Source organism: Enoplosus armatus, chromosome 1 (assembly GCF_043641665.1).
Source record: "Enoplosus armatus isolate fEnoArm2 chromosome 1, fEnoArm2.hap1, whole genome shotgun sequence".
Lineage (NCBI taxonomy): Eukaryota > Metazoa > Chordata > Actinopteri > Centrarchiformes > Enoplosidae > Enoplosus > Enoplosus armatus.
Window position 1 is genome coordinate 15622382 of NC_092180.1, and position 26781 is coordinate 15649162.

Genomic DNA, 26781 nt, shown 5'->3' on the forward strand with positions numbered 1-26781 from the left:
AGCAACAACAAGCAACTCCAATAAAAGCAGAAGTAGAGCCTGCACAGCAAAAAGCCTGTAAACACAGATCAAAACACGTCGACCAGTTCTCTGATTTGCAAAGTTAAAGTACAGCTCAACAAGCAGCTTAACAGAAAGACTACAGCTATTGATTCCCCTTCATTGGTACTTCTTATGTGTCACTAAGGATATTCATTTCAAACTAAGCACTTCAATATTAAAGAGAAATGATGAAAAGGCTGTATGATGTGGTTCTGAGGTAAACCAAACTGAGATGTGATAAATCTCATAGACTGTGTAGATGATAGTTTTATAGTATTATACAAAATCCATTTCAACTGTCATGCTGCCAATCAGTTCTTCAGAAACTTAATTATAGACTTAACCAGAAAGTTGGAGACATTTCTCGAACAAGAAATCACGCTCCAGTGAGCAGAGTTGTAGATAAGTTTCACCTTGACAAACATGTTGTTTTGCTGCTAGCATACAGTTGATTCATTTCCTCTTTAAAAGACTTCATAATTACTGTTAAGGAAATATATAGACAATTGTCTCAGTTGCAGCTGTGTTATCACCCACATTCATAACAGTGATAGAGATACTTGTGTTACTAATTTAACTGCTACTTGTGTTTCTAATAGCACATAGGTCTAAATTTTGGTACTGTGACAACACCAATGTGACATATTGTAGCCCAACTGAGGCCTTTTACACACTGAATGTAACAATGGTCAGTGTTTTCTCTCTGGGCCACTGGCTGTCATCTCGTCTGATTACCATCTCCCACCAGGGCTCAAGGGTCCCCTCTCTTCTCCGAGCACAGACAGGCAGCACAATAAGATTACTCACTGACACAAGAGGCAAAAGGGAAAAAACACACACAAATGCACAGGCTGTAATTTAGGTCTAATGAATTGGCAGAACCACTGCTGCTCTACTGTTAAGTACTCTGTGGCAAAGATCCCAAAATCCTACAACAGGGAAAGGACTTCCATTCCCCTCGTTCAATGTTATAAACAATATATGTGTATGAACAATGAATCAGATGACTGTGTGTAATGTTAAAAAACCCACAAAGAATTATTACCCATCTTTTAGCCTCTTTTAGCTCACTGTTTTGGTTTTACAGCCACACATACAGTACATAACGTGTCAAAAAAATCTCAATCAAAGATCAAAAAAAATAATAAACAATGATTATAAACAAATTGCAGGTAGACAAAGTTGGCAAATATCTAATGATCATACATTCAGTTGACAGTTTATTAGGTATACCTTGATAAAACTAACGCAGTCTAACACAACAGTCCTGCAATAAATCGCACCCTCATGAAGGTTGTAATGTTTGGGTTTTGTTGACACTGTTTTATAGAGGTGTTGATTCAACTTTATGGTCATTTTGGAGGATGTAGGTGTTTATAATGTTTGTCCTCACTGTTTAAATCATTGAGGGTAGACTAAATATCAGAAACACCTTTCAGTTGTGGTTATTTTGTAACATTTATAGATTAGAAGAAGAAACATAAGAATGTAATATTCTTGAACATCTGAAGAAGAAAATCTAATAAAACATATATTAGAGAACTAATATGGATTTTTGTAGGATTTAAGGACAGGATTTCTACGTTGGAAGACCGCGGGTGATATTTGCAGGTTTGGCTACATTTTGGGTCCCTTCCAAAAGGAAAAGGGTGAACTAGTGAACGTAACAAAGCCTTAAACTAAAGATGGCTACACTAGAGGGAGACACGTTAGGGAAATGTTTTCCTGTTTTGCTTGGTCCCGTTCACGTCTTCCAACACTGCTTGAGGATTCATTATTATGCATTTACTTGACCTGTTCGGTCATGTCATCAAGTTTGTGATGGAACTTGCAGAGTGCAGGCCTATCAAAAAAGTACTTAACAACTACAGAAATTATATTCAGCAGTTTCACTACAGGCCATATGGTGGATACATTTTGTATCCTTGAATGTCCTGACAGTATGTTGACCCTCAAGAATTTTTATATCCAGCATAAATTATAGGTGTACCAACAGTATTTGTACTGCTGAGATGTCAGGATTCAGCACACACAAGAAATTTAAGTCGGATTAATTAAATCTGTAACTAAAGCTGCCCTGACATCTATTCGTTATAACACATTTCTTTGCCACAATATAAAACCTGTCTGCTGAGGGAAACATGTCTCCTAATATGTGGCTGTTTTTTAAGTTCATGTGCACAGGCATTATTCAGAAGAGTGACCTTGATTATGCAGGTGAATTATCAGGTCATTCTGCTATACGGTTTTCTCCATAACATCTATGCATGAAAACAAAAAGATACATGCTGAATGATGTGGTCGATTCCAAAACATCAAGATGAATAAAACTGGTGTAATGATGCCATCCTTATCCATACAATTGTAAAAGTCCTGTAACCCTGTGGTAATGGTTTGACGGACAGAGCTTAACAGACTCCTCCTTTTTCACTGTCTCTGCTGCGCCATTCATAAACAGCAGCACCCTCCCCAAGCTCCCAGTTCAGCAAGAAGTCATCCAACAAAAAGACTGAGGTCTTCTCTGTAGAAATAAAATAGGACTTGTTTCAGTGACCCTGATAAAATACTGATGAGAGATCATGCAATGTGACTTACTGATATTTGGCTAAATAAATACCTGATAAATATCAGGTTGTTCATTCACAATTTCACCACCGGTGATACTGCCTCATGTCAGTATCTAATCTATAGATGTAACCTGTTTGGTTTGATTAAAACAAACTGCGTTTCCCCATTTGTTTGGGCTGGCTGTCAATCGAATTCTGGTACAATAATCCCCCCGTAATGTTGCAGCAAGTCGCCTCTTTTTCATCCCGTTAATACTCAATTAATACTCATCATCAGTTGTTTCTTTGTGAGCTCTTTGTGACACCAGAGAACATGAATAAACACGTAAGAAGCATTAAAGTGCAGCATGACTTTCTGTCAGACACCAGAATTTGATTTTCTCTCGTGGGTCCATGTGGCACTGATGATGCAGGACAACATCAACAAAACTGTCCAATCAGTGAGCTGCCTGTCAGCCTGTATGACTTCATGGTTTACTCCTCTTGGTTTGTTTGTAAAAAAAAAAGTCAGTTTGGTTTGAACACAAACTGGACAAGACCAAATGAACCGAACTACAGGTGTGAAAGCCTTAATCACATCACCATAGCACACACATTGTGGATTAAATGATTGATTTACCAGTGTCTTTATTGGTGACGATATCAATTAATACATACATAGAAAGTAGAGTGATGGTCTATTTTTTTGACTCATGAGAATTGGATCGGTTTATGATTTAGAATAGATGTTTGGTTTTATTCAATTGGAAGTTGAATTGTATGTTTTATATGAAGGAAAGAGCAAGAGAGAGAGCAAGAGAGAGCAAGAGAGAGAGAGCGAGAGAGAGAGAGATTACAGATTAAACCAAATTGGCTCTGAATGATACAGAACATTATAGTAAAACATAGTTATAACATAGTCAAAAGCTCCAACATGGTTGGATACTTTCATTCTTAAAACACATGCTCACAAAACCCAAGATGTAAAATCAGGCAATACAAAACATCACATATTTACAACAACTTCAACATCAAAATGTAAACTGCATAACAACATAAACACAGAAACCCAACTGGTGCTTTAATATCATTAAATACATTCAGACACAAGGATCAACGTCATCTATGAACTTTGATTGAATCTAAAAAATCCAATTCCTTCTGAGATCACAGACTTCCTGTCACTCAACAACAGTTGGCAGAAAAAACTACAGACCTAAAGGTGTGAGAGGAAAAAAACAAAACAAAAAAAGGGCTTCTGGTCCGGGAGGCATCTTGACTAAAATGAGAAATGAGAAATGTCAGTCATTTAAAAACGAGTTAACCTGATTCCCAGCACAAATACGTTTCCTACGACCCAAAATAAGTGAACCATCCTCAGGCACAAATACAGTGAGGGAGGGTTATTATATACGTTTGATGAGAATATGAAAATACATATGTGTGTAACTACTTTCTGTAGTGTAATTAGTTTTAGACCTGCTTTCTAAAAGAACATAATTTCTTACACCTAAATCATGTCAGCTTTATGCCACTATGTCACACCACAGACCACATTCACAGTCTGGTAAGTTTAACTGATGTAAACAAATGCAACATACACCCCTGCTTCGCTGACTTACAGAGAGCTTTCAGCTTTATTTGGCATAATAGTTTCCTGTATAAATGAACTGAGAGCAGTACTAACGGTAAAACCAATGACTGCATCAAACACATGTATACAAATAATGAACGTGAAGTAAAGAAAGACTGGACTGAGAAGAGCCAAACAGTTTTCACAGGGACACAGGGTCAGAGGGTCAGACAGGGTATATATACACACACACACACACTATATACTAACTTGCCATCATTTAGAGCAATTTCCTGGAGAAAGTAACATCCCTCTTATTTGCAGAGAGTCAGAGACAGAGAGAGAGTCATGTAACAACACTGGCTATGAAACAAATATGACTATTATGATCTATTATGATGGACGACAGTGAGTAAGAAACTGAACACCCAACTATCAACAGTATTTTTTTAAACTTAAGTTTGAACTTTTTAAACAAGCATATAAAAATCATCAAGAAAAAGACAGAAAAGAAAAGGTGTTACCAGAATGGAAAATAAATGTCAATGCATGCCGAGATAGACTGAATCATTACAGCCTGAAAGTGTTCGTACACAAATGCGGCGTTTTAGTTATTGAGACACTCTCGGAGGGTTTCACAAATCAACATGCACTGCTAAGTTGCAACTAACAGCTACTACTATTTTTTACTAATTTTCATTAAGACATAAACTTGTTGTTGCTTCATGTGCTGGAGAACAATGGTAACTATCTCAGGTTTTCACATTGAATTTATTGAATTTACTTATTCAATTAAACCTCTAATTCACGGACAAAAGGTGAATCTGTAAGACCATCATAAAGGATATTTTCAGTGTTGATGAATAATTTGATTGTTTGTAGCCAGTATTGAGTATTGACTCACATCACATGGGACTGCAGCCCAGGTCCTGTGTTCTGGCTCTTTGTAGCTGTTTATTTTAATTATTTTGGGACCCAACTGACTGACAAACCAACCTACACTAGCTGCTGGTCACAGCTAACAAATGTACCACTACATACCACTAAATGATAATTACCCCTTCAACAGCAGATATCCGCTGGCCCACTACACTAAAAAGTCAATGGTCTCATCAAATTTGCATCATCAACACAGCTGGAAGGGAGAAATGATGAATCTCTGTTAGAGCCACTTTGGGTATTTTTTCCAATCCGTCTTTCTCTGGCACTCTTTTGAGGGGTCTTGCCAGTCCCACTCTGCCTCAATTATCTGGCTATGCCCAGCTGAGATGCAATAATCCAAACTCTCATTCCCTGCAATTTCCACACTTCTGTCTGCACACTCACTTGCCTTATGTTCACAATCACTTATGTAGCTACTTCTTCCCCTACCTTGAGGATTAGAGACACAGGAGGCTGAAGGAAGGAGGGATTTACCCACTACTGGCCTGATACACTCTAAGGTGCCCAGTTCATATTGACATCATCATTTCTTACATGACAAAGGTTTCATTTAGTTTCGTTTAGTTTTTCAAGACATACCTACATTGAAATGCATGCTTGCAGACGCAGACAGGCTCTTATTAGCTTTGATATTAATTCATCGCAGATATATCGGGATATCGTATCGGGAAACAAGAAATTGCAGTACAGAAATGCTATCTAGCTAACTCTGGGAAAGTCAATGAATGTCCATTGTTCCTGTTAAATAAACAAATAAAATAAAATAAATAAACTAGGTTTGAGAAATTGTCTCCATTACAAAGTGTGTCCACCAGAGAGCACTGACATGTTCATTTTTACACAATCAATACTTAAAAAAAAAAACAGTATCAAGATTGTTTATGTTGTTTTTTTGTCAAAACAAATTACCATCAGCTGATACAAGATTTGTATCAGGAAAAAACATGGTATATTTAATATCTGTAGGTAATATGTGTAAGTTATTGGCACTCTGGACCAAGATCGGCCATAAAAACACTAAAAGCTAAAAATAACAAATTAATTCTTTTGATGCCCGGCACAGATTTATCTTCTGACCACCAACACAGAAACAATCATCCAATCCACAAAATACCAAACTTCTTCTTTGATACATTTAATGTTTTGGATTCTGTTGAAGTTTCAAGGCGGTCTTCATTACATTGGGGTAATATTTAAGATCAGATTTGCCATTTACCATGCATTTAGATATTTGAGGCTGAAAAACACTGCAAACCACAAGCATTCAACTGTCATTTCACACTGCAATTCAGTACAGAAGAAATTTCATCAGTGTTTTCCTTAAAACAAAATGTATATAATTATAATAGATATTTGATTTTTAGAGAAAATATACGGCACACTATTTTACAGTTTAACATGGGGAAAAAAATTATAAATAAAACCATTAACTTGAATTAGACTATGTATCTTTTTTCCAGTCCTGTCCAAATTTTTTGAAATATTTTCTGTTGGAAGTTGTACAAAACAACAGTCCGCATTTAGACTTTGTTACGCCTCTAAAAGGACAAAGCTGGTCACCAGACAACACACAGCCATGACAATGAGCTTTGGCTGCAACACACAGTTCTCCTGACATTCTGTTCTGCTCCAAACAAAAAAGCACCGTGCTGATGCTGGTCTATTTTAGAAGTCACCGAGTGCAAAGACCCAGCCTAAAGGTGTCTGTCCACATCTTACTATATTAAATCAGAAAGCACAGAGCAATGCCTTGTCAATACAGCTCATGGATGACATTGATGTTTGAGATCGCACACGTGATGGTCAAACGAGTTCACTCTACAGCAATTTCTGAGCCTACAGTTAGTGGTGTTGCTGTACTGCATCATATCTAAAAGGTGTATTTAATATTTTGTCTACAGGTTAATAAAAAAACACCTCTAATGTGATTCTAAAAAACAACCAGAACAATGATAGTCTGAAGCCTTTGTGTCATTAATACATAATATGAACATCTTTGTGGGAACCTCACCAGGAAGGTGTGACTTTACTTAAAAACCCACACCAGTTTGACAAGGGTTTCCTTGTCATTGGTTTTACTTTAAGAGAGCGCACACACACACACACACACACACACACACACACACTGTCCTCCTCACTTGAATGATTAGGTATTCATCCTCACAACTCCATAGTTCATGTGTGACAGCTCAGTTCTTGTTTCTTTGTCTTTTCGTTCAGTTTCCACTAAGCGTGCGTCTTTCGTTTCACAGACAACTGACTACAACGAGGCTTTGTGGATGCACACAAAACATGCTTTCAGAAAACATAATGCCTGATTGTTGACTTTCTCTAGTAGCACATCAGACAATAGATGTGCTTCGGATTAATGTCCAGTAGCATTTATGGCTAGGAAGCTATCGAGAAGCATGAACTCTTACACAAACCTGTTTAAAATCAAAGATACTCATAGATAAACAAAAAAAGAGGAGGACTTTCAGAGGGACAGACCAATTACCAAACTGCTGCTAACTCAATGAGAGGATTTCTCACAATCCCACTAAACTACATTACAATTCAGCTCCAGTTCTTTTTGTGTTCACACTCAAACATATTAACTGACCTGATTCTACATCTGCCTCCAACACACATCACAACAAAACCTCATAACAGTTAACAACACACCTTGATCAAAGCAGCCGAAACATGCCTGATTTGTGCATCTGACAGTAAGGTAAAACACACTGCGATACACCACATTTACACACATCTACGACCTAAACCGTGCTTTGTTCTTTACTACAGCAGTCCTCTATAATTCCAGGAGGAGATCTTATGTTTCAAGCACCAGATGTGAACAGCGCAGACTCAAACACAAGAGGAGGGAAAAGAATCACATGCAATGCAAGACTGAGAACTGAGACCATATCAGAGGGTTTGTTGAAGTAGGTCTGAGGGATCAGGTCCTACCTGCTGCACTGAACTGACTGCTTCCAAGTGTGGTGGGCCTGTTTTTCCCTCCGCCTACAGGTGGAGAGAACATCTGACGGGAAGAATATGAACATACACCTACAATTAGAGCAAAGACTAAACAGTGTACAAGCAACCATTCATATTATCAGCTGCAATAATCCTGAAAGCTGTTCATGATTTTCAAAAATCAAGGACAGTTTGTAAAAATCTTATTGGTCAACACTTGTATGAATTGATCTATTAGTCATGTTTCAGCCTATTTGACTGCAAAGCACCAAGTGGTAAAATAAAATTAAAAAAAGAGCGAAAAACACATCCTACCGCACTAAAATCCAGCAGGTCACTTAATTCCTTGTCTGTTCCGAGAGCGGCAATCCGCTGCTGAGGATTCATCCTGGCGATCTAGAAACCTGAAGATAAAACACAGTCCATCAGGTCACATCTCTGCTGGTTTATTCAACAGCGGGGACGGACGAGTGCCACAGGACACGACCAATGCCACGAGAGGTATTTGTTATGGATGCAGAATAAAGAGCATCACTGTGAAGAAGTAAAGTTGGCTCTGGCGCTGAATCATTCAGAGACACCGACAGCTTGGCCGCATTATAACTGATCAAATGGCGCAAACACTTAGTTCGCACACGTTGAGTTTCTTCCTTCACTGCGTTTATTTAAAAAGAGAGATATGGTTGAATCGCTCTGACCTGCAGTATTATTGCAGTAACAGTGTTTCTCACTACTGGTAAGACATTTATGTAACTCGCTGATTAAGCTCTCACTGACCATGTTAATGTCAGTGATTTATGAGGCAGGTTTGTACAAGAATAACGGCGGTTAACGTTAGCTGAGGCTCCTAACGTCACTTAGCTAGCTGGCTACCGCTAGCTGCAGTTACTGGTTCATATGCATTGACAAGCGCGAGCGACCTGCAACCAGCGGCAGCGGTTTTAGTCAGTGTAGACATTAGTACAAGGCAGACTATGCCGTGCTAACGAGTGAAACATACATAACAGACTGGGTCGAAATAAGTAACCTTGCCAAACAAATATTGCAAGTAACAGTCCACAGCTCCAGAATACAAAACGCAATGATGGTCTTTCTCAACTCCCAACTTATTTCACAGGTCCGACAGCGTTTCGGCAAACTCCCTCTGATATTTTACCTTTTTTCCGATTAAAATCCCGACTAGGGTGATCTGGTGAAGGCCCGTTTTCTTGCAGCACGCCTCAAAACAGCGAAATGTGGGTTTAAACGACAATAACTAGGAAAATATCCTCTATATATATCAGTTACGAGTTTCCCTTAGGCAGACATTTTTTGCTTTGCGAGAGCCTCAGCACCACGATGACACTGGTTATTGTATCCCTCCGCCGAGCACAGTGACATGATGGTCCCACACAGCGGGAGATGCTGCGGGAGTCAGCACGCACTGTCTGGGGTCACACTGATGTTTATCTCTGCTTTAATACCGCCGAAGGTGCATTTAATGGATGCTAATGGACTGCGGCATCACTGACATCTTTAAATCAGAATGCTTGAAAAGAAAATGGATCGTCCATAGCTTTTCTCACAAAGCTGTTAATTCTTCATGTTGGTAAAATATATGTCAATACATTTCATGCAGCAGAGGGACGTAAGCAAGGCTTTCTAAGGGAATCTACACTAAGTAGTAACGTAAATATCCTGCATTGGCCCATTTTGCTGTGAATTGTAGTTGTTACCCCAAACTGTACTGGTTGCACTGGACACAGTACATACACGTTGCACAGAAGGCAGTGGGGTGGGGGTGTCAGTAGGGGCAGATCCATCCAGATTCAACAGATCCATGGGTGTCAGCCCACTCCTACCCCAGCAGCTCTGCAGAAGGACCTAAACTTATTATCAAAACTTTGCCCACCTCATTTAGTGTTTGCAATTTAAGTACCAGATGTGTTAAGAATAATTTAATAAATCATCTTTTGTTTTGTTGTTTCAAGGATTTGTATTTTTACAACTGTTTTCAATCGCTGTAACTGTTTCATGTCATATTGGGTGATTTTACACATTCCTTTATTATTAGTCCATTAGTCTACAGCATTACGTTTTTTGAATGTAATTAGATAATCGTTATTTTTTAGTAATAGCAACTCAGTAAATTTGCATTATGTTGATTAATTGTAGGCAGGTCTGCCTTTCCCAGTATTCACAGGAAATCATATATTCATGTACTGAACATGATGTGATACAGGCCTGTGGCCGCTGAATTTAAAGTCTGTCATTAATTACATAAATTGGAAACAATTGCTATTGTCTTGAAACCCTGCATGTAACCATGCCAAAGAAGTACATTTTAAAATACTGCAATAAATGTATCCTTTTATTGTGTAATATGTCACCACTGCTGATCTTTATACTTTTAGGAAACAGCTGAAATTATACCTCATCATTCTTTCACTGTGATGTTGTGCATCATTTTCGGCAGAAGCTTGCCAGCCATATGTTTAGTTGAATAACGAATCTTACACTGTCATGTTAAAAGACATAACTTTACAATACTTTTATGACACAAGACACAAGAATAACTGTTACACCCTTTTTTTGATTGGTACATTTTACATTGACAAGCACACAATTCTGGAAATCCCCTTTTCTTTAAAAAAAAAAAAAATCCCAGTCTCATTTTTCATATGAAAAAAACTCCATTAAAACCTTAATATTTTTCATTAGTCCTTTTTATTTTGTTTCAAATCTATTTTTATGTATCTATTTACGTTCGCAGTGCTTTTTAAACTTTATTTCACCCCATTTACATTTGTATTTGTTCTGTCATATTTTATTTTGTTGTTACTCCTCGTTTTGTATAATTTGTTACCTCTTGTATACTATATTGAATGTTTTGGATTACAAAGTACAGATATAAGAAGTATTTTCACATTAAGTTTGTGCAATTGTGCGAAATCAACGTTTTTTTGACAGGTAACTTTATTGGATATTGTGCTTTTATTTTGAAGGTTTCAGACCAGAAGTGCTGTTGCTGTTGGCGGAAATCAGGCGGGCATTTGAAAACAAGCTAACTGCAAGTTGTTGTTAGTATGTATATTAGCTCTATTTAACGAAATTAAGAAAGACGGGGAATTTTCTTCATGTCAAAACAACGGGCGAAAACAACACAACCCTCTGATATTAATCAGACTTCAGCTCCAGTGGCGAAAAAGTCAAAACCAGTCCGTCGATCCGAGGAAGGTCTGAGAGCAAGAAAGGAAAGCGACCGTCTGCGAGTCAAAACAAGGATAAACATCTCGTACAGCTTTACAAGGTGGAGAAAGTTCAAAGAGGAAAAGAGTCTACGAACTGATGGAGACGTCGCTAACTATCTGTTGAACTTGTAAGTATTTGGTGAAAGCCCCGTTTGGCCATGTTCCTGACTGATAACAGCACTATGTGACCTCGACTGTAATTTAAAGTATTTTGCTAACAAATACACACTGTCATCAAAGCGTTTAAAGCAGGCTATGTTAAACATAGAAAAGGCTAGTTGTAAATAAATAAATAAATCAATAAACTTAAAGAAAGGGGGGGTATATCCTCTGTCGTTACAGGAGTTATGATAAGCTCTCATCTGGCTTGTATCTTGTTTTTTCTTCGTTTTATTGAAGAAAAATGCTAACTGAAATGTAAATACACATCTAAACAGTTAATTTAAAGAGAAAAGAGCTCTTAAAGAAAATGGTTAAAGTGGCAATAGATACGTTTTTCACTTTAACTTATCACTATGAAGTAAATGTTGATTGCACAATGTAATGGCTACACAATGATGACAACATCGGCGTTTATATTGGTTCCCTATAAGCATCGGTTTCCATGTGCAATTCTGTCTGCCACCGGGTACGATCCGGCCTCCCGGGAAAATTAAGGCACGAAGGAAGTGCGTCAACCATTGCTCAACCAAAAACGGAAGCGTTGTTTTCCCTGGTAACTATTGGTAGCTATCCCCAGGTAGTAGAAATGGCGGGCGGTGGCACAGCTGGAGAAACTGTAGAAACTTTACCAGGCAAAAGAAAAAGATCCACTTTGTCGGAAGAGGCAAAGAGGGCGAAGAGGGAGAGTGATAAAAACCGAGGGAAAACGAGAGTGAACCTCGGACGGGCTTTCCCTCGCTGGAGAGAGCTCCGGGACTCAAGAGGGTTCAAAACCGATGTTCATATGGCGTTTTTTCTTCTAGATCAGTAAGTAACTAAACATGCCTACTTATTAATACTACCGGCTGTTTTACTCTGACTTTATCATAGCACTTTATCTGGGTTTCTGGTTTAAATCGGAATTCTTACTTTCTTCCTTTGCACAGTAACCAGGCTGCTAGCGGTAGCCATGTTCTTCAATGAACATGCTTAGGTTTCGGACATACTAAAAAAGTATCTCACTTGCTATTTTAGCTGCTAGCATGTTAGTATGCAGCGTGTCCTGTGTTGTCGGTAGTTGCTAGGCTGTGATGACAACGGTAAACGCTCCGGTTGATTTTGCGACAGTGGCGCCAACAATAGTACCACTTGTTAACGCTAGGGGGTGTAGTTGTCTGTTTCCACTCAAGCTTTCTGCTGCATATTACAGCTCAGTTTACCTACAGGTGTGTTCAGGGACAATAACATGGTTTTTATTGTTAGCATTGGCAAGCGGTGCTGAAATGTGGAGGTGCCAACTGCAAACTAAAATAGTCTTGAAATATTTAATATGCAGAATCACGACTGCATATTACACTTAAACACTTCCCTCTCATCGTTAAATGCTCTTCAAGACCACTGTAACACAGTGCAGCGCGGTCCTTCCGCCGTGTGGGAACTATTTTTTCCTCCGCGCTGGCGAGAAACCAGACAAGAGGACTGCAGTAAAGTTGGGTTTACATTGGCTCTCGCTGTGACATGGGGATGCGCAACGTGTGTTATTAATAAAAATATCAATGTCTTTTACACATTTTACTTGTCACCACCTCCAGCAACTGCTTTGTGGATTTGTTGTTTTTGTTTTAATGTGCATTTTAGGTGGTTTAATTAGTGAAGTAGTATTCCATGAAGGCTAAAAAGTAAAATTTTATTCCAGTGAGTCACAAATGCAGATTTCATTTCCCCCCCAAGGTTTAATAAAAATATATACCGGTTTAACACAAACTTATGGAGTAGACGATGGACAATTATCAATAATTATCAAATGAACTGCCTTGTAAAGTTGTTACAATAGATAGATGCTCAAATGTTCTTACCTTTTAGGTATGTGACTAATGTTGATTGAAGGCACCTACACTTTGAGAGGATGAGTTTGAGTGGTTTATAAACATGGAGAAGACCGTTTGGTGTGAATTTTTTAGGGTGTTCTCACAGAATATTCATAGTTATCCGGTTGCATGAAGTGAAAGAGGAGGCAGGTTGTGACTGAAACTATTATGACCGAAAAAGGAACAAACTTGAAACTGAAATTGCACAGAACATAAGTGTGTGGAAACGTCATGTGCGGTGGATGAGCTGGTACACATGCCACTGACTGCAGCAGCCTGGGTTTGACCCATTACTCCTACAAAGAGGTTTTCTGCTATGAGTTGTATTTTGTTTTACTCAGATAAGACCAAAACGTAACAAGCAATATGTTACAAGTTGACTAAACTTAACCAAAGTTCTTTTACTCCAAATTAGTTTTACAGCTTGATAATAGATGTTTCAGTTGGCTTACTTTAAGATTCTAGATAATCCAAACCATAACCTTAATTTCAACATGTGTTTTGTTGCAGGTCAATCAACTGGATATGCATAGATATAGTGTGACTCAAATTCAGTATGTAAATAAATCAAGAATGCAACACTAAGCAAAAACAATGTGTGAACCTTTTGTGAAACAAGCGGGGTGTTGGTGCATCACTAGGGGTTGCCCCTCCTATCTTATCCAGATGTTTGATTGAATGAGGCTTGTTACACCTACAGGAGCTTTAGTAAACTCAGTCCCAGAACCACCAACACGTTTGGCACTGTGCACTCATCCACACTTACTGTGCAGCACATGTGCTTACATAGGCTCCGGCAGCCAAAATATTGCAATAGACTGAATGTAAAAAATACAAGTTAAATGTGTAAAGACTACACACTTTAAACATGGCTTCAGTACTTTATCTATCAACTTATAGTAAACATCAAACTGCACCCTGACGAAAACAAATACATATCAAAATGTTTCTGTGTGTGGAGTTTTGAGTTATTGGCTGCATGCAGGCATGGTAGGCTGCTCTGCTGTTAATCCTGGATATGTATTTGACACAGTGAGTTACAGGTCAGATGAAGGAGTATTTAATAAATGGTTGTTTGAACAGGGTAAGGCATGTGGTGCAGTGTGTTGACTGAATTAAAGGTTCCATATTATTCATCCCTGTCTCATTATGAATACATATTGTTTGCGATATGTGTGATTGTAACATGAATACATTTAGCTGAAGCTATAACAAATATAAAACCAACTTCACAGTAAAGCCTGTTAAGGAACACTTAAAAGTACAAAAGATCCAACCATTGAATGTAGCAATAGAGTAATCATTAATTATTTTTAGTATAGATGGTTATTTCTTATTAGTTGCATAACACAAATATGTCCAGTCATTTCATATACGTAGACTATGGGAGCCCAGTGTTACATTTAGCAGAGTTACATGGTTACAGTACAGTCTTTTCTGAATCCTCCAGATGACAGGGTTTTCTGAAATGAGTTTTGTCCTTGAATGAATTATAGAAAAACATATGGTATGTGTGTTAACTGTCTGAATTACATTACATAGCCCCCAGAATTAATTTTCTGTGCAGTGACCTCACAGAGTAGTTAAAATGTTTTCAGCCAGATTTTGAGACACTTTAGGAAATAAAGAGCCCCAAGCAAAAAGCCAGCGGACACTCTTAAAGCAACTTAAACCATGTTGAGTTTAGGGGAGAGGTGTGTGTGATTTCCATGTCCTGTAATTCAATTCCATATAAAATGTATTAACATTAAAAACACCACTGAACATAGTTACTACCAGGGAAACCACCCAGCTCAACCGTGATGTGCTGATGTTCAGTTTCTAGTGTAACACTGACTGTCAGTCTATTCAGACAACAAAAGTGTTGAACTTCTGCATTAAAACCTAAAAATCATGCCAGAGGAAATCTTTTGTTATCTAATTCAAATTTTCTCATATACGGAAACATGGCTCCTTGGGCCCCGCTGCACTGTATTATTAATTCCAGACTGCCACCTGTTGGACAAACTCAGATCAACAAACTTCACCAGATGTTCTTCACCAATGCAAATACTCAGAGAAGCAGATGGAAAAAAATGTTTCAACATAGTTTTATTGTTTACTTCCAATATTTCACAGATGTTTTAAATAAACAAATGAGTAAACAAGTCAAAACACAAAGTTAGAATTGACTGTTAACACATGTTTCACAGCTATGTAGTTTTAGAAACATTTTAAATGTACAAACAATATTTGTGCAGAAAAACATGCTAATATGGCATTTTTGGGCCCTCTCAAAAATATACTTGCCCTGTAGCCCACACACTAATTCACCATTGTCCAAGCTGTGTGAATATGGGCGGAGGGAGATGGCAGCCTGTACCTACCTGTCAGATGCATCCATTTAGTGTGCTTGTCTTCCGAAAGGTGGGCAGCATTTATTGCTATTCCAAATTCTGTTCCTGTTTGGTGGGTGTGACGGAGGGTGTTCTTGTGCATGTACTGTGAAATGCAGAATGCATACAGGCATAAAACAAATGATCAAAATTGAATTGCAGCAAATAGCCTGTTTTTGTTGGATCCTCCCTGCCCGATAAAGTCCAACATCTTTCAAACTCCATGCCCTCAGTTTATAACAAAGACTTTCTTTCAAAAATGTGTAGTCTTCAAGCACAAGATGAGATAACCCTGTTGACATCACTATGACTTCATCAGGGTTGTCTTCAAAGCTCCTCCAGAGCTCATTGTACAACTACTTTACTTTACTTTAAACTGACCTTTATGTGTAGAATTAGTGGGGAAACCCTTTACTATTTCTTTATCCCATCCAGTTTGGAGGTCCACAATAGGACATCAAACTCTTAAGTCATGAAAAGTGGTATAAAATTAAACTGTCACCGGGAAAAATGCTACTATGAAATATAACGACTTGAATAACTGCATTTAAACAAAATAGCAAATAAGATATAAATGATAGAATAAAAATCTCAAATAAAATGGTTACTATGAAAATAAGAAAGATGATATAGCATTTCATAATGAGCTGAGTCTGAAGTTAATTGTTTTGGTTAATTGATGTATTTTTTATTAATTCTAACCATTAATTATTCCATAATGTACTATTTGTTTGTTTATTTATTTATATCGTATTATCATGCTTTCTATCATATTACTAAATACATACATTTAACAATCTTACACATTTTTAGCTTGAAGGTTCATCTTTGACCTCACAAAAGTAGCACAATGACCTCAATCCACTGATAAGGGATTGGTTGGTTGTCATGGAGATAGTTCAGCGGTTATCACGTGGGAAAAGTGTTTGTGTGGTTTTGTATTTCAGCCCAGTGAAGTTTAACAAATAAAATCGATAAAGCAGAGCGAGATGTATCTTTCGTCCTTCTACGGTTTCTCTCCCTCCTTTCCTTTATATTTTGACCCCCCCCCCCCCCCCCCCCCCCCCGACTACTACATTTCCCAGAATGCAAAGCGACAACGTCTTTACACTCTTGTGTTTACGCTTAGCGGTCACGTTAACCAATTGCCGGAGCAGACAGTTGGTCACTGTACTACAGACAACTCAGGAATGGTGGCAGTCGTCAGTGTATAATTCCTCGTTTCTTTGACACTGAGGTCGGGCTGTGTTCTTGTCACGATGCCGGGGATGTGCTCTGTTCCGGGCTGTAAGGGCTACAAGAAGGCGAGGTCCCGGGGAGTCGTGTTCCACTCGCTGCCCACCAGAGACCCGGAGCGATGCAGAAAGTGGTTAAAGGCCATACTTAACCCCAAATTTGACGAAAACACACCAGTAAGTAAATACGGCAATATAAGAGTATGTAGCCAGCATTTTAAACCGGAAGATTACGAGCCGGACATACAGGCAGAACTCATGAAAACAACGCCCCGAAAAGTCCTCAAGTCCCACGTAATTCCATCAGTTTTCTCTGGAAGACAGCAAGAGGACTTCAGCAGACCTCTGGCAGCAGAAGACAGGAGCCTAACAGAGGTAAGTCTTTAATTTGACCGGTCAGAGGTATGGTTTTATAGACAATCCCAAATGTGTGCTTTTGATGCTTGAAAGAGGGATTTTTCTTGAAACTTGACCATCCATTTAGTGGAAAGGTCAAGTTGAAATTGGTGCACAAAACTGAGGGAAAAACGTTGGAGTGAGTAATTATCGGTTTCCAGTAAAGGATGCAGAGCTAAGAGCTGTAAACAATCCAAAATATGTTGAGAGCAGCAGTCTGAAAAGCCCCAGTTTGCAGTCTCCATTTAAAACCAATGGACTTTGAGTGGCATTTTGTTTGGGAGTGAAAAAAGTACATTGTATTACACAAGAAACACTTTAACTGGTGATTTTGCACTCAGACAAATATAACTGATAATAAAATCTTTCAATAGTGTTTCAGGTTGTAATCATTACCATCGTTGTTTAGATCAGGAAACTGGCACAACTTGAGAAATTAGTGTTTATTGAGCAGCAAACAGAATATTTATTCATCCAGATGAGTGTAAGAGTCTTTACAGGATTCTTCAATTACTTCCAGAATAACAAAACATTTTGATAAATGACCTTCAAGATTTTTCAAAACCACCAGGGATTCATTTTTGTGGAAAAACAAGCAATTCACTCTGACTTGAATGTAATTGCAATACATGAGTGGCACAAACTTGTTATTTTGTTTACTCACTACTACCAACTGTACTTATATCAAAACTGTTTTGTTTTTTTTAATTCGGCGGAGGCTCCCAGTGCCGCTGCTCAAGCCTGTAGCTCAGTGGTTTCAGGTTCCAGCATGGATAGCGTGTTGCGATGGTCCTCTGTCTTAACTTCAGTAAGTAGTAAAGCTATCTTCCTAAGATTTCATGTTTTGTTGTCATGGGTTAGCATGTGGTTCATTTAGATTTGTAAATATAGTAGTAAATTGGACAGCCACCCTCTTTTCTGAATGTAGCACTTGTTATTTTGAATCAGTACTGCTGTCTTAATGATCACTGTGTTCACTCAAGGGTCCGACTACATCTTCACAAGCTTCTTCTTTGGGTGTTCAAGGTACTGGTGTGGATACGACATCACCTTCTCCCTCACTGCCCATTCCTGTAAGTATAACACATGACACTGGTAGCCCTTGTCTGTTAAAATGAGATATCACGCAGTCAAAATTAATGTGTGTTGGTATTGTGAACCTTATTCAGATGAGTTGCACACACAGTTACTTGTAACTAATTTAAAATTTGACATCTGTCTCTGTTATCCCAGATTGCTTCAGGAGCTCCAAGCACCTCATCCCAGTCTCCTCCACCAGCTGAACTGAGCGATGGTTTGTGCAGTGAGGCATCTGTGGATCGTCTGAACGAGAGTGTCCACCAAGAGACGGAATTGAACTCGACAGCAACGTCAAAATCAGACGAGGACGCAGAAAAAGACTCACATCAGTCAAAGACTATTGTGAATGACAGCTGCTTGATGGAGCTGTTTAAGAAGTGTCAGACGTGTGGACAGCCCATAACCAAAAAGAAGGTGTCTCACTGTGGTGCACAGAAGAAGGTGAGGTGGAGCTGCCTTGGTGGACACAGGGGCTTGTGGATGTCATCTCCTCACCTTTGGGAGGCGTTTCCTGAAATCCACCTTCTTACGACTCTTTCCGTTCTTTTCTCTGGAGGCACCTTCACACACTTTAAGAAATGGGCCAAACACCTCCACCTGAATTTCATGGGGCATAAAACCTTTTTTGAAATTCAGAAGGCATACCTCAACCCAGAAATGAAACAGATGAGCAGGACTGAGCAGGAAGGGGTCTTTGCAAAGGGGGTCCACCAACAGCCTGAAGGCACTCTTCGTCGCATTTCAGGTGATTGCTGTTGCTGTGATTCTCCTGGTTTCAGCGACAAGAACTGAAGTGTGAGACTTCAACGTCTCTTTTTCTTTCAGGGGCTAGATACATAAAACTGTACAAGTTCAAGACTAAACCTTTGTGTATGCACAAAGGAAGAAATACACTATACAGAACTTGACCATTATCAGCAGCCGGTTGGTAGATAGAGCATGTTGAGTTAGTGGCAAGATGTCATTTTTCATGTCAGCCTTTTCTTCAACGAGCAAAAAACCATGGTCTGCCAGTACCATCCATCCATTAGCCAAACCCACTTATCCTTTAGAGGGTCACGGGTGGCTGGAGCCCATCCCAGCTGACATAAGGTGAGAGGCGGGGTACACCCTGAACAGGTCGGCAGTCAAACACAGGGCTGACACATAGAGACAGACGGCCATTCACACACACATTCATACCCACAGGAAATTTAGTGTTGCCAATTAACCTAACCTGCCTGACTGTCAGAGAAAACCACAGCACTCTGAGAAAACCTACACTGGCACAGGGAGAACATGCAAAGTCTCCAACAACACCAGTGCAAAGCAAAACAAAACCTTACAGTGCCAGTGTCATATCTTTAAGACAAACTTTATTACTAATCCAAGCATATGATGGAACTGTTAAAACGGATTCACAATGCTGTGAAAATACCCTGGTGATTAGTTTTGTCTTAATTAATTAATGAATTGCATAATTATTTTGGGATTAGAACACAGCCCAGTTATTTCCTCTCAGTGTGCATGCATGCTGGTGGTCAGCTGGCTGTCAGCTGTAGTCTTCGCTGTGTGTTCAAGTGCAACCTTTAACAGAAAACATGAAGCATTGTAAAATCTTTATCAGTGCCAGTGCTTAGAGAGTGGAGATCACTGTATAGTTGTATGTATTTATCACTTCACTGCAGTAAACTCCTAGAATTATTGAGTGATTTACTCAATTACACAGTACAAAAATACCACTACAGAAACTGAAACCTTAGTACTTATTTCTGAATGTTTTCTTGTTTTTACTTTGAAGATTCTCTGAAGAAAGTTAAGGCCAAGTCGAGGAGAAAAGAAAAGGGAGCTCTGTCGTCATGGTCAAGGTGAGGCGGCATGTACAGGCTATACATATCACAAAGGAGAACTAGTTTTACACAAATAAATCTGATTACTTTTAATGGAAAGTACTAATCTGCATGTCAAACTGTTGTATAAAGTCATCTGCGGATCAAAAGGAAACTATGGAAATCCAATAAAATTACTCGAGTGATCAATCCGGTAATCTGATGGTGATTGTGAGACTACAATTTTGAAACGAAAAGCTCACTTTAAACTTAGCGTGTGGAGTTTAGTGGGCAGGGCCGCCCTATCAACCAGCAACTCTGGAGAAGCTAAGCTAAATGTTTGTAGCCATTAGCCTCTTGAGGAGCAGAACTGAGTGATAATTCTCTGTGGGTTTGTCAGTGTGAATGACTCTCTTCACACAGTAATCTGATAAGAATACATTTTGTAAAAAAGTAATTGATGAGTGAAGCTCGACATGTAAACCAGTGGGATAGCAGTTATAGAGAGACAGACGATTCAATTTGATAAAACCAGCAGAAAAGCAAGATTGTTGAAAAATGAATTATGGCTTTTCAGTTGCACTTACTAATTAAGTGTGAGGTCATCATTGAAGATCCTCTGTTTTCCAGAAGTTTAACTCCCCGGGGACCTTTTTAGTAAATAAATATATTAACCCAAAAAAGGGATTATATCAGACCTACGATAGGCTGGCCCCCTCCCAAAGGTCTGCTGTGTGACTGGGACTTCAGGACTTAGTGTTCCAGTCTAAATCATGTGTCCCCTAAATCTTCATATGGTATGTTTGCCATTCATTTATAAAGAACTACTCCTTATGTTTATATCTGTCATGCTTGTTATATGCATTGCTGTGTTTTGTTTTGGTTTTTTTGTTTTTATGTCCTACCATGTATTCGCATCTGTTAGCACAAAATAAAGTGGGGAAAAAAACATCAATAAAGGCATTTAAAGTTTTTATCTACACAACAAAACAGTGTGCCTTGATTTCCTGGAACTCCTCCATACCTCTTATTTGTTGTCATATTTTCTTTAATATCGTGATACCGGGGATGTGACACATTCTTACAGTCATTAACAACAAATAACCCATTTACCATAAAAAGACCACAAAAAAATGATTTCTCAGCAAGAAAAAATGACTGATAGACTAAGAGCAGTGAACCTTAAAGTACATCAAGAAGTAAAAGATCTTACGAAGCCCTTTTACTTTTTGGCTACTGACCTGAACTAGAGGCTCAGTGGTGATTGAAAGCCCCACTTATAGAAGCATACCAAACCAAAACATAATACATAATACTCTAATACTACTACTGTTTGGTTTTAAAATCTGGTATACAGGGTTTTGTAATGTCCTGTTCAAGAAATGTTTAATGAAACTTCCATCCAAGTTGCAAGTGGTTTTACACTCCAACTTAAGCACAACTAGGTGTCAAACAACTACAGAAAAGAGATGTTAAATCAATCTCGCACATCATCACTTCTCCTGCAATTACAACCTTTTCAGCTCCAGGAAAACTTTATAGCCTTTATTTCACTCTTTCTCTAAACACTTGGTTTCATAGTATACATATATTTTCACCTTTACCATTTTTTTGTTTAAAGACAAACATTTGTGTTTGTACTCCTAGTTGGGGAGTGGGTTCACCCTAATAGCACCATAATATGTTCCTACTCACCCCTACTCTCTATCCATGCAGTTTCAGTGTGAATTGGCATATAATCCATACAATACACACATCCACTGACACTTCCACAATTGTTGGCACAAGCACAAAACAAATTGCATTTGAAAAACCCTAAACTCTATCTTTCTGGAAACGCTGTACAGATTCCTCAGCTTTTAGAGTTAGATTCTACTGTAACTATGACTGAGAGACTTATATGTAAAAAAAAAACCTGAAGTTAAGTTTGCATGCTTTACATTTCCAAATGAGGTTTTGTGTCTAATGACAAGTTTCTGTTTCTTCTTTCAGTTATGAAAGGAGATCTTTGATATCGATGACCTCTACTGGGACATGTATGCTGGAGCCTACTGCGCTGTCATGTGTCGGACATGTGTCGTCCTCTGAAAGGTAAGTCATGACCTTGCCTTGTTTTTTCACACACAAATTGTACTGAGTTTGGTCGTTGACATTGTTTTAGCCCATAGAGTATATAATTTCATAACTTCAACTATCAACTGAGTCCCCTGACCACGACAGACGACTTGAGATTTTAACCCCAATTTTTTTTGCATTTGCATTTACTTAGTCTATTAGCGGAGCACGACAGGAAACATGGGGGAAGAGGAAGGTAGATGACTATACAAGCTACACAGACAGAATTGAACCAGGAACGTGGTGGTTACCCTGTGTCAGCCCCAGACCGCTGCACCAACAGAATACAGCCTTATATTACGTTGCATGCTCTGGTTTGGTTCCATGGCTGTTGCATTTGATCACATCATATTTAGCAGGAATACATGTTGTGTTCGCCAGACAATTAATGTCCAAATGCTGTAATAACTTTTGAATTGTCAGAACATGACTTTCAATATATGTCTGCAGAGGTGAACAGTGCCATGAAGATGATGTTGAACATCAGAGTGAAACTACACACGTGGCATCAGAGGTGGACTGGCTCCAGGACAGGTTAGGATGTAGTAGAATGTACATTTCAGTAGGTTTATATATCTGTAAGTTCTGTACTGACTTTAGATACACTGACTCTCGATCTTATTCAGTGTCCTCACTGTAATTTGTCTTTGTCAGTTTTGAGGAGATGGAGGTCACCATTGACGAGGACAAATGCACCAGTGTGGAGAACAGACTGTAATTTTGTACTTTATTATACAAGATATTTAGTATATTGATTTTTACTTCTGTGGCTCATTTGATTCTAATATCGGTCTTTTTTTAATCTAATAGATCAGACTTGGCTAGTGATGTGGACGATGTCGTAGAAACCACTAAGCTGAGGGTTCCAGGAGCTGAAGACAGCTGTGATGAAGAAGTCTACGTACCAATAATTCCTCAGAGGTACCTGTATGTCTTTGATGAGGCTTATTTTCAAGAGTGGAGCTCTTAGAAAATTCAGTATATTCTGTATATTGGAGTCCTGAAGATTTTCTTCTTAATCCACAATTTTGCCATGCAGAATCTGTTTATGTTTCTTGTATGTTTCTCCCCTCTTTCACATATTTTTGCTCAAATCTCATCATAGAGAGGAAAATTGGAGCAGCAGTACAGTGAAAACTTTACAGATGCACCTATGTTGAAGAGACATGGATTCATGGATCCAATTAGACCACGCCCACAGGTTCAGGCAACAGCAATGCCCAATCCCAATGCAATACTGCACTAAAAGCAACACACAAATATGTTATTAGAATAATTATCTAATTATAAATAGGCTACTTAAGAATGATACTAAACAAGAATATTGTTTACTATTTAACCATAAAACTAAACTGACCAAAGATAAACTCAGCACAAAACCAATCCTCTGTGATTCCCACAATAAAAGAGTATTGGAATATAGAAAGGGCAAAATGACTCAAAAAAGGGTTGCAAAGTAAAAAGTAAAGTCATCACTCATTGAACAGGAGTTTGTCCTTTCTCACTATTATAAGAATAACAATAGCAGTGGCAACAACAATAATAATACCAGTAATATTATTAATTAATCAAGTGGGGCTCTTAAGCCAAAGAGTGCGACAAGGCGGCAACTTGAGCCAATGATTCTTTCACTCAGACTTGTCTTTGACTTACTTGCTTTGACTAATTGTTTGGGAGAAGTATAACGTAAATATTCATCTTTGGTCGTCTGTTTTTGGTTACAGGTCCAAGATGTCTGAACTGTTACTGGAATGTGAAGAAGAGGAGCTGGAGCCATGGCAGAAACCAACGCCACATGTTCACTTGAAAGACGAGGATGATGTCACACCAAATTCTTTAAGATCATGTTGGTGTTTTCCAGCATCTGACTTCTGTACTCCTTTTATAACGCAAAATGACGGTTGAGTTGAAACATGTCTTTATTTATGCATTTCAAAATGACCTGCTACTATATATATTTGATATTTTAAAAATATAAAAGGTATTTAATAGATGGATTGAGCTAGACTATTTGCACGCCTGTGTGCTGTTTCACATATTCTCACCTAAAATGTTCATTTGTAAAAGTTAACTTGCATCTTGTTGAAGTGCCTGATTTGGTCTTTTTGTATGTTCTTACAGGTAACGACCAAACAGATTGTAAGCCGGAGCCTTCGCTTCTTCAAAGAAATGCAGTGAGTACTTTACCACCTGAACTGAAAACAAACTCCACAACCAAGTAATGATATAATTAGTATTATTTTGTGTGTAATAAATGACTTGAATAACAGGTGAAAAGTGTTGTAAATACCATGTCATATATTAAATGGTTGATACAGTGATGCTCATAGTGTTTGTTGAAATATGAACTCTTGTTTATCTTTTTTTTCTCAGGGCTTCATCGTGGCTTTTCCCCAATTAACAAGCAACACTGAGTTCATTGGCTCTCTCGGGACACAGCGCCATGGCGGGAATTTATTTACAATAGTGCCAGGTAAAAATGAGGATGGTTTTGAGGAGACTTTTCTGTAATCTTTTGTCATCTTTTCAGTGATTGTGTAATGTGCTTTGTGTTTCTATGATTATGACATTTTCTTTATTATCATTATCTTTTTTTAAGAGTTTGTTTGTTGTTTTTCAGCTGCTCAGCAGCAACTTTTCCAGAAAGTGGCTACAGCCACAGTAAAACATGAGGACTCTGAAGTTGTCCACACTTCTGAGGTGCATCAAATCAGCAACAACCCCGTGTCCTTTTCCAGTGTCCAAAGTCCTGCAGTATATGCAACATCATCTAACCGACTGCAGTCAGACCAGTCCAACTCAACGCACTTGTTTTAACGTACTTGAACTTGAATCAACTGGCACATCAAACAAACAATAGATAATAAACTTTAGTGCACCAAGAGAACACACTCCCAACAGTTATAATGGGTAAGTTATAATCACATGCGATTTGCCTGTCGGTCACATTCCACTTCAACTTACTGTAATATTATGTTCTGTAAAATAAATTCTTAAAGCAAAAAACATTTTCAGGTGCTTCATTGCTGTTTTAATCAAATGCATGGTATTGGTTCATAGTTTCTCTATAATACATTGAGATTTACTGGGATCAAACATTGTTCAATCTGATAATAAGTTGAAAGTTTCAGTGTAAAGCAGCCCAGAAGTGTTTAGTTTGCTACTGAGGGCTAACCATGGCTGCTGTTTTATAAAAGCTGGTCTAAATTGGTGCAGTTGTGAAGTCTCCTGGTTGATTCAGAACAATGGCAGCCTAGTATGTGTGTTCAGGAACAAGTCCTACTGTTTAGATTTGTGGGTTCTTCCTCCTGTGCTTGCACATTACTGATGAAAACATTTGGAAATTCTGAATGCGTGGCTAGAATTTACAGATGTAAGCTTTAAATGTGACGAAAAAAAACGATTACAAATATTTTTTTAGCCTCAGCTTTTAAAGCAGATGAGTTAATGAGTCTAAACTGTCCACACTGGAAGCAGACCACATAGACTCGGCCTTGATGTGATGTGTGTGATCCCTGTACACAATGCACACACATGGCCTGAATAAACCTTGTCGTAGGGTGTTGAAATGGCATCTCATTGAGTCTTACCAGCAAATTAAAATTTGCATCAAAGCCAAAACCGATATGGAAAGCCACCAGTCTGACTTTTATTTTTTCCTTTTGTGAAAAATAAAAATCTTTATCTCAATTTAGTAGATATCAACTCTACTAACTGCATAGGCAGACCCGCAACAGTTACAGCTACTGTCTGTTACTACACTCACTCCTTTGATTTATTGACAGTATGTAAAATATAATTTGTTTTCATCATCATTGACTGAATCAGTTCATTTATCTTTTACAACTTAGATTTGTAGTATTGTGATATCAGCACATCTCATTAGCCTGTAGACTACATGCACAGCATGAGTGAATCACTTGACTCTGGCAATGTAATGATGGAAAAGACAGAATAGGGTGCAGGTTGAAGTGCACACCCTGTCCAATGTGATTGTGCTGTGTATTGCACTCCCAGTGGGCCTGAGGGTCAAAACACAGCAGCATTTCGCAAAATGTGTTATGTGAAATGTTGTGTGCAACCAGAGGTGGAGACTTACTACAAGGCCAAAAACAGGTGGAGCATATTCTGTAATACAAGAGTAAAGGCACATACAGAGCCAGTTCAGTTGCTCCCGGGACCAGCTTGATGTATTGTACTCTTCAATAAATCTACAAAATACCAGACTGAAGATTAGTAGTGTGTTTATTACGAACCTTGTGGCAGGGGATAGATGCTATCATCCAAATATGATTATGAATCAAAATAGTAGAACAGTTTTGAATCAAAATAGCAGAACATGTATCCCAGTGAGCACTGACACAAAATAGTCAGCATAGTTCATTTATGAAGGTCGTCTGAAGGTCAATTTAATCAAGTATTTTGATAGCTAGCTAATGCCAGTTTGTTTAGCCTATTTTTAGTTAAACTAC

The 26781-nt window shown here is 38.4% G+C and overlaps 2 protein-coding genes across 2 annotated transcripts in view; one reads left to right on the forward strand and one right to left on the reverse strand.

Moving 5' to 3' along the window:
• tcf12 (transcription factor 12) overlaps positions 1-9351 on the reverse strand; it is a 71557-nt gene extending 62206 nt beyond the window's left edge. The window contains exons 1-3 of the mRNA XM_070905341.1: positions 9218-9351; positions 8377-8465; positions 8053-8125 (exon numbers count right to left, since the gene is read on the reverse strand). Coding sequence (XP_070761442.1) covers positions 8053-8125; positions 8377-8448 — 145 coding nt within the window. The 5' untranslated portion in view covers positions 8449-8465; positions 9218-9351. The remainder of the gene's footprint in view (positions 1-8052; positions 8126-8376; positions 8466-9217) is intronic.
• Positions 9352-11180: 1829 nt separating this feature from the next.
• On the forward strand, positions 11181-25290 carry LOC139288307 (uncharacterized). Its single transcript, XM_070909608.1, has 9 exons — positions 11181-11419; positions 22187-22285; positions 22760-22843; positions 22964-23023; positions 23120-23230; positions 24034-24155; positions 24431-24483; positions 24683-24782; positions 24930-25290. Exons 2-9 carry the CDS (start codon positions 22212-22214, stop codon positions 25124-25126), a joined length of 801 nt encoding a protein of 266 aa, XP_070765709.1. The 5' UTR covers positions 11181-11419; positions 22187-22211; the 3' UTR covers positions 25127-25290.
• Positions 25291-26781: the final 1491 nt, after the last annotated feature.